Source organism: Asterias rubens, chromosome 5, assembly GCF_902459465.1.
Source record: "Asterias rubens chromosome 5, eAstRub1.3, whole genome shotgun sequence".
Lineage (NCBI taxonomy): Eukaryota > Metazoa > Echinodermata > Asteroidea > Forcipulatida > Asteriidae > Asterias > Asterias rubens.
In genome coordinates this window covers 12,824,241-12,832,620 of record NC_047066.1, presented here as the reverse complement: position 1 = coordinate 12,832,620, position 8,380 = coordinate 12,824,241, and the positions used below count along the sequence as shown (strand labels likewise).

Genomic DNA, 8,380 nt, shown 5'->3' with positions numbered 1-8,380 from the left:
TGTAATGAATTCCCCGGTATATCGGTGAATTTCATCCATCGCTCATGCTGCCTTTTGATTGGTCGGTGCTTCTTCAAAGGCAACGCCCAAAGTCAGCTCCAAGCAGAGATTGTACTCGAAAAGACCACGAGACTCCAGTATGCCAGATTGCTGGCTGGGAAGGCATCGTCTTTCGTGTGTCGCAGTTACCGATAAAACTGTGTGAGTTTTACACGTTGTTGATTGTTCTATCCGCTGTGTTTATTCTATGAGTATTCATTGGAGGATTTGGCCTAACTTACTGGTGTCTGGGACGCCAATTGAAACTGGAAGATGCACAGCACGCAGTGGGTTAGCTTCATTACCGCTGTGGTTATCGGTAAGTCAAACTTTATATTTATGTAAATGGGATTAAAAAGCAATGTTGCATTTTAATGTTGTCTGATTTGAAAGTGATTCCATTATTAATTTTGTTCAATCTCCACATAGTTAATTATCCCCTCATCCCGGAGTACGCTTGCGAAGTTATCAGGATCGCGTAAAATAAAAATGTCCCGGTTTCTAGCAAATATCAATTCAGTTTTTTGCATTCTAATATAAGACATGTAATAGTACATTTGAACGATTCTTCAGTTGAATTTATACCGACCGTTTTTCTTTATGAAAAAAAAATAAAATATCAATCCAATATTTTACCTTTTTACTATACATAGGGCCTGCATTTACACAGAGTGGACACGAAAATTCGTTTTTTCTTGTTCAATATAGCCTTTCTGCAAATGGGTCATTCCATGTCAGACCAACGCACTTTTTTACCTCATGTCTTCCGATTTTGATAAAAATTGCTGTGATTGTAGGTCCTTATGAGCAATGAATGCACAGCAATTTTTAGCCCGATCGGACTTACCATGTGGTCAGGGCGGAAACCACTAAAATCTGACATTTTGAGGGTAAAATACCACCTTTTTGGTAAAAATATGTCATAACCATGTCAATTCTCATCACATATATCAAAGCAAAGAAGTTGATGTTAAACTTTTTGTTATTTATCTTTACATAATGCAGAGTAAAGTTATTATGGTGGCAACTTTTTAGTTAAATACAGATTATGTGATGTTTTGCTTTAATTTAAACAAGCACGACGGATGTTGGGAGACCGAACAGACTCAATTGTTAAACTGGCGTCAACCTGTCAACTCAATCAAGCAATCTCACTGAGTTTCAAATGGTTTTCAACTATTGATCAAATCAGCGGCATGTGATGTTGAACGTACGTTATAGTGTAAACCAAGGGCGACACCAGGGTATTGTTAGGGGAGGGGGGGGGGGGGCACGACACACACACAACTTTGAGCCTAAGGGATGCACCCCCAATAACAAACCAGAAAATTAATTACAAGTCTCAGAAAATGTTAAAGTGTCACATATTGTGTGTTATTTGTCAAACTAACAGGATAACTTTACATTCATATACATGCAGTAAAACACGTTATTTAATTGCATGACTCTCTTTTTCTATACATGTACTTATTGTGATCGACTGTTATAATCAGCGTTTGGGTGGACTGAAATCTAAAATGTTTGTCCTGCTCATTTTGGTTAATTTTTATGTAGACATTTTTTAATGGGAAGTTTTCCACCATGACAAATGTTAGACGCCCTACTTTTGAAATAGTGTTTTTAAACTATTATTTGACAAGAAAAATTAGGGAAGCAGAAAGCAAAGGCTTAAAATTATGTATGTATTTTCTTTTTTTCTATAAAGGTAAAAAATATATAATAATTTCCCCCCTTATCTGTTGTATATTTCCTCTTGGAAAACAACTAGTCCCTTTGTGTATACTGGCTATAACCTTTACGATTTCAATAGAATTAATTTCGCTCAACTAGTTCTCGCCACTGTGCCAAACTTAATTGCGGGGAAAATAATCTTGAGAACGGAAGGTACAATAAAATCGTGCGAAAGGCTGAATAATTATCAGGAACCTATAACATCATGATGCCTGAGTAACCACATTGCTAAGCAACACCCAATGATAAATGATTACCAACAAAACAACACCATACACCGCGTGCCCGTAACTATAGTTGTAAAAACCGGGCCACACGGTCACTCCCTAAAATATTATAGTTGCCTTACAATTAAAAACAAATAAAAAAAATTCACAGATTTACAAATAATTTACAGGGTTTACAGAAGGTAATGGTGAAAGACTTCTCTTGAAATATTAGTCCATGAAATGCTTTACTTTTTGAGAAAACTGTAAAACAGTATAAATTCTCGTTAGCGAGAATTACGGATTTATTTTAAACACATGTCATGACACGGCGAAACGCGCGGAAACAAGAGTGGGTTTTCCCGTTATTTTCTCCCGACTCCGATGACCGATTGAGCCTAAATTTTCACAGGTTTGTTGTTTTATATATAAGTTGTGATACACGAAGTGTGGGACTTGGACAAAACTGTTTACCGAAAGTGTATAATGGCTTTAAATGTACAGGTGCTTCAAATTTACCCTCTTTTCATTACTTAAATAAAAAAAAGTGCCACTTTAAAAAAAAGGGAGAAAGTGAAATCTATTACTAAATGTTGTCAATGTCAACAATACATTTTTTCTATTATTTTGGTTTACAACTATTTTTAAATTAAATTTAATGAACATTGCTTCTTTTTGTTTAAGCATCTTGGTATGGGTTCGCATCAGTTACAGCATTTAGTTGCAGCTTCGGGAGGGAACCGAACCCCAAGGAGAACGGCATTATACGATGGGCCATGCCGTTAAATCACCGCCTTCGATGCCAGTGTACCAGCATCTACCCTGGGGGCATGAACACGTATACACCCGACAGAGGGTTTGATCCGTTTTACACCGATCACCCTCTCTTCACAGACCTAAAGATAGAAATTGACAACTACTTCGAGTGTGAAAGTGAGTATCTTAGGTAAAGATAAACAAATTGGATACCATTGTCTGCACCAATCAGTTTCAACATTGAACAAAAAACGAATCGATAATTTACTTAACTCTGAAGAGCCTTTCATTAAACTTTGTCTCATGTCCGTTGCACTAGCAAGTTCTGCTTGATGACGCTTTCATAAATTGTATTACCGCCTTAAAGGACATTGTAAATGTGACCCACTTTCGATCGAAATTATTTTTTTCTCCCATAGCTTTCGTATTTTTCGCCAAACTACCATAAACTTTGCACAAAAAAACCAAAAAAAAACAACGCTCACTAACCCAAAAATCTCCAAACGCGAAATTAGATTATTTATTTCTCATCAAATATGAAATTCCAGACAGAAATATTTCAAGAGATGTTTTATACTATCATTATCATTAGTTCTATATGTGAATCTGTGATCTTCATGGTTTTTGTTTGTTACCACTTCGGTAGCGTTATGAAGGTACGGTACAAAACATTTCATGTGCATCGTCTTAGAAAGATATTATATCACTATTAACATTTATACTGACTACCATTCTCAGATTGTTCACTAACATGTGAAAACGGAGGTTTATTCATAGACGATCCATGCCATTGTTCGTGTGCTCAAAACTGGACCGGCAAAACATGTACTAGTAAGTATTGCGGGCACAATTTGAGTAAGATCGTAATGTGGAATCCTTGATACTAGATAAGCAAACAGACTGACTAGACAGGCTCTTATCTTGATGGACATAACGCATGTTTCCCCCAAAAAATTGTGAATGGAATCTGAAAGCAAGACCCTATTGTTTTAATTATGTTTCTTAAAGACACTGAAAACTATTGGTAAGTTGCCAAAGACTATGCCTCACAGTCGGTGTATCTCAACATATGCATAAAATAACACACCTGTTAAAGTTTTAGCTCAATCGGTCGTTGAAGTTGCGAGATAATAATGAAAGAAAAAAACACCCTTGTCACACAAAGTTGTGTGCTTTCAGATGCTTGATTTCGAGACCCCAAATTCTAAATCTGAGGTCTCGAAATCAAATTCGTGGAAAATTACTTCTTTCTCGAAAGCTACTTCAGAGAGAGCCGTTTCTCAGAATGTTTTTTACTTCCAACTAATTCCCATTACTCGTAATCAAGTAAGGTTTTATGATTATTTTGAGTAATTACCAATAGTGTCCACTGCCTTTAATTGATAAAGAGTGTGCCTTGACTACCCAAGACTGTGCCAATGACGGTTCGCTCAATTACGCAACCTGCACGTGTGATTGCCAAATGAATTGGAAGGGAAACACCTGTACTGGTGAGTATGATCTTCATTGTTCTCATGTATAGCCAAAGATTGGTAAATACTTGAAAATTTATGATCATATCAAATTTTGGTGAGAAGCACTGCGGCTGATTTTGAAAATTGATACGCCAAAGAATGGTTTCGGGAATGATTGCTCGGCCCCAAACATTCGATTCTATGAAACTACGAATTCATCTATCGTTTCTGGGTTTATGAGGGTTAATGCCCGTTTGCGGCCAGAGATGCGGTTATAATTCGATAAAAACTGTCTATCGCCGATACCCGCAGCTGTCACATCGCAAAGTGTTGATGAATTTGATGTTCGTGTAAAACTCTAGCAGCAGTCCAGTCTTTATGGACGGACTTTAACGCCACGAAATGCTGTTTACTGTTATTTACCCTCAAATAACATTTTGTTTCCAGAGTGTGCAATGAATGGCTGTGGGAATTATGGTGTCTTCGATGAAGTATCCTGCACGTGTAGATGCCAGGAACGCTGGATTGGAAAGACCTGCGATGGTCAGTACAATGACAATCATTGTTTATAATTTACAAATCTGCAATCCGTACACCAAATTAGGATATTATTTGTTTCGTGCCTATCGCTCAAGAGGGCGGTCACGATCAAAAATAAAATTTCTTCTCTCCTTCATATTTCGTGGACCTTTCCCCAAAATTATATCATACGGTGAACAAATCTTCGTTGCCATGGCAACAGTCGATTTACTTTGCCTGTAGTTTTGCTATATTTTAGGTTTTCGAATTGTGGAATTTTTTTATTTCCGAGGCCCCGGAAAAGCTTGACGGTTAAATTGGCTGCTCACGTTCCGAAATTGGCCGAGAAAACCTATATTCTTTAACAAGCATTTCTTCCGGACAGGTTGCTCGACGTGACATTAAGAGCATTTCGTGTACTCCCTCCCAAGGGTGTGGCTGCATGTCATAAACAAACATTGAGTTTAGCAAAATATGCCATTTCGAAAACCATGCCTCAGGCTTGCGGGCTGCTGCTTCGGCTCCCCTCATGTGCAAAGCTCTCTCTATGATACCACATTGAACCCAATCCAAAAGCCCATATTCAAGCCGTGGTTTCGAAAACGGCCACAGTATAGTAGTTCCGAACCTGTGGAATTAGAATAAATACTTCTCTATGATACCGAAAGTGACACAATTTGTTTTTTTAAATATATATAAAATAATGCCAAGGTGCAACAGCTATAAGAGCAACTTTGTTTTGTTTTCTTCGTTTACAGTTTGAAGGCTGTAGCCAATCTGCTACGCATGGGGATTTTGTAAGGCTATGGGATATTGCCCAGGATGTTAAAAACCGCCCTTCGGTTGAAACAGTTGACAATCTTAAATTGCTTGGAGTTACATTGTCTTTTAATATGTATTGGGATATACATGTTCAAAACACAGTTTCTAAGTGCAATAGATTACTTGGTTTTATCCGCAGTGTAGCTGGTCATTCATCACTTGAAGCTCTCTTGCAAATGTATAAGTCTCTGGTCTTGCCTGTGTTGTATTATTGCTCTCCTGTTGGGAATCCATACTTACAAACAAATATTGCGGCTGTAGAAAAAATTCAACGGACAGCCACTACAGAATGATTCTTAAACAGAGACGCCAAGATGAACCCTATGAGTCTAGATTTGCTCGCATCAAAGCTTATGTTTGAATTCAAAATTGCTTATGTTCAAAAAGACACTGTCACACCTTAAGTTTAATTACCATCAACAGCAGGCATACGGACAAGGTTTGTTTTAACCATTTATCATTCAAGAAAAGTTCAACCAAAAACAGCTGCATTTTCTCTTTTCCAACTAAGTGGTCTGCTCTACCTAATGATGTTAAAAACTCTCTTCTCACTAATATTTTCAACATTTTTAAAGGGAAACTAAAAGTTGCGGTTTGTTCCCGACATATCATTTTTCTGGCAGTTTTGTAAACAGATGTTTTCATCTTGTATGTTTTTTTTTGTTGTCTTGCGTCCATGTTTTGTTTGTCTTCGTAGTTTGTTAATGTGTGTCTTGTTTAGTTTGAATGTTTGCTTGTAATTTTGTGTTTCATTATATTTAATTGCCTGTTTGTCTTGTTGATTTTTTCATTTGTTTGTTTGTTTGTTAGTTTTGGTTTGTTTGTTAGTTTTTTGTTTGTTTGTTTGTTTGTTAGTTTTTTGTTTGTTTGTTAGTTCTTTGTTTGTTTGTTAGTTTTTTGTTTGTTCGTGTTTAATTGTTTGTTTGTTTAAAAAAAACCTGTTTGTTATGTGAATTTGTTTGTCCTTTTGTCTCTTGTCCTTCCAGGTTGGACTAACACACCTCTCGGTGAGAGTGTAGGCACTTTTGTCAGTCCTGGCAAACCTGGATTGTTGATGTCTTTCTGTTGTCCTCAGTCCTGTAGTACTTTGTTTTCTTTCTCTTTTACTGCCTGCCCTCCTTTTTCTATCTTGATGTATCTTGAGGTCTCGAAATCAACCATCTTAACGCACACAACTTCGTGTGACAAGGGTTATTTTTCTTTCATTATTATCTCGCAACTTCGATGACAAATTGAGCTCAAATTTTCACAGGTTTGTTATTTTACGCATATGTTGAGATACACCAACTGTGAAGGCTAGTCTTTGACAATTACCAATAGTGTCCACTGCCTTTAAGAGTTTTATTCTTTTCGTATAAAGTTTTGTATTTTTATGTGTATTGCAAAAATAACATAAAAATATATATATATATTATTTCAATTTCGTTCTAGAGCCCAGATACTACGACTGCCAAGACTATCTCACCGCTCATACTAAAAGTGAGGACGGTGTCTACACTATTTACCCATTGAAGTATCCAGGAGGCCTTCAGGTACTCTGCGACATGACAGCATTTACAGGATCGATTGTAAGTTTCTCTTATATCAACGGTTCGTCAATGAGAAAAGTGTTTTAAGGGAAGGTACACGTTTGGTAATTGTCAAAGACCAGTCTTCTCACTGGTGTACCCCATCATATGTATAAAATAACAAGCGTGTGAAAATTTCAGCTCAATCGGTCATCGAAGTTGCGAGAAAATAATGAAAGAAAACACACACTTGTTGGACGAATTTTGTGATTTCAGATAGGAATAAAAGACTTCTAGCTCGAAGTCTTTTATTATTTTAGTGAGAAATTACCTCTTTCTCAAAAACTACATTACTTCAGAAGGAGTGGTTTCCCACAATGTTTTATACTATCACAAGAGCTCTCCAATGCTCGTTACCAAGTCAGTTTTTAAGTGTATATTTGTTTTGAGTAATTACCAAACATATACCTTTCCTTTTAAAGCCATTGGACCCTTTCGGTAAACAGCGTTGTCCAAGGCCCACACTTTGTGTACCACAACTTCTTTATCAAATAACAAACCTGTGAAAATTTAGGCTCAATCGGTCATCAGAGTCGGGAGAAAACAACGGAAAAACCCACCCTTGTATCCGCGCGTTTCGCCGTGTCATGACATGTGTTTAAAATAAATCCGTAATTCTCGTTAACGAGAATTGATATTGTTTTACTGTTTTCTCAAAAAGTAAAGCATTTCATGGAATAATATTTCAAGAGAAGTCCTTCACCATTACCTTCTGTAAACCCTGTAAGTTATTAGTAATGTACTGAAAGGGCCCAATGGCTTTACAGGAACATTATACAATTGGTTTTTGCTAACAAGTTTATTTTATAAGTATAAACTTTAAACCCATCCGTAAGTGATACTAGGGCAGCATGCACAATCAGCGAGGTTGGTTTTATTTGCATTAAGGCTAAATCTTATGTAAACGGTTCATTGAAAATGTTTCATTTTGAATTATCTAGCGCCATCCGTTGTCAATGTTGACTTTAATTGTGGCGTGAACACATTCAAATACCAGTGATGTTTGGAATATAAAGTTTAACAATAACGTGTAGAATAGTTAAGTAAACTAATTGCACCTTTAGCGCACATTGTATAATCGAGCTCGAAAAACGGCTGTACAAATTCATTGCACTTTGAACTCCACATTGTCGTAAGTGCACATAATTATTACATTGTTATTTAACAACAAAATATCAAATATTGCCTGTGAGATGTTATTAGTAAAACAAATTATTATTTTGTATTATTCATGAAAAACAATATTTCTAGATTTTATTAACAATGTCATAATGAAATTCGTCAG

At 36.5% G+C, this 8,380-nt stretch overlaps 1 protein-coding gene across 1 annotated transcript; it reads left to right on the top strand.

Moving 5' to 3' along the window:
* Nucleotides 1-202: 202 nt before the first annotated feature.
* LOC117290186 (teneurin-4-like) lies at nucleotides 203-7,143 on the top strand. Its single transcript, XM_033771444.1, has 7 exons — nucleotides 203-358; nucleotides 2,661-2,909; nucleotides 3,471-3,563; nucleotides 4,121-4,222; nucleotides 4,634-4,729; nucleotides 6,514-6,534; nucleotides 6,959-7,143. The coding sequence occupies exons 1-7, from the start codon at nucleotides 313-315 to the stop codon at nucleotides 7,141-7,143; spliced, it is 792 nt and encodes a 263-aa protein (XP_033627335.1). The 5' UTR covers nucleotides 203-312.
* The last annotated feature ends 1,237 nt before the right edge of the window (nucleotides 7,144-8,380 follow it).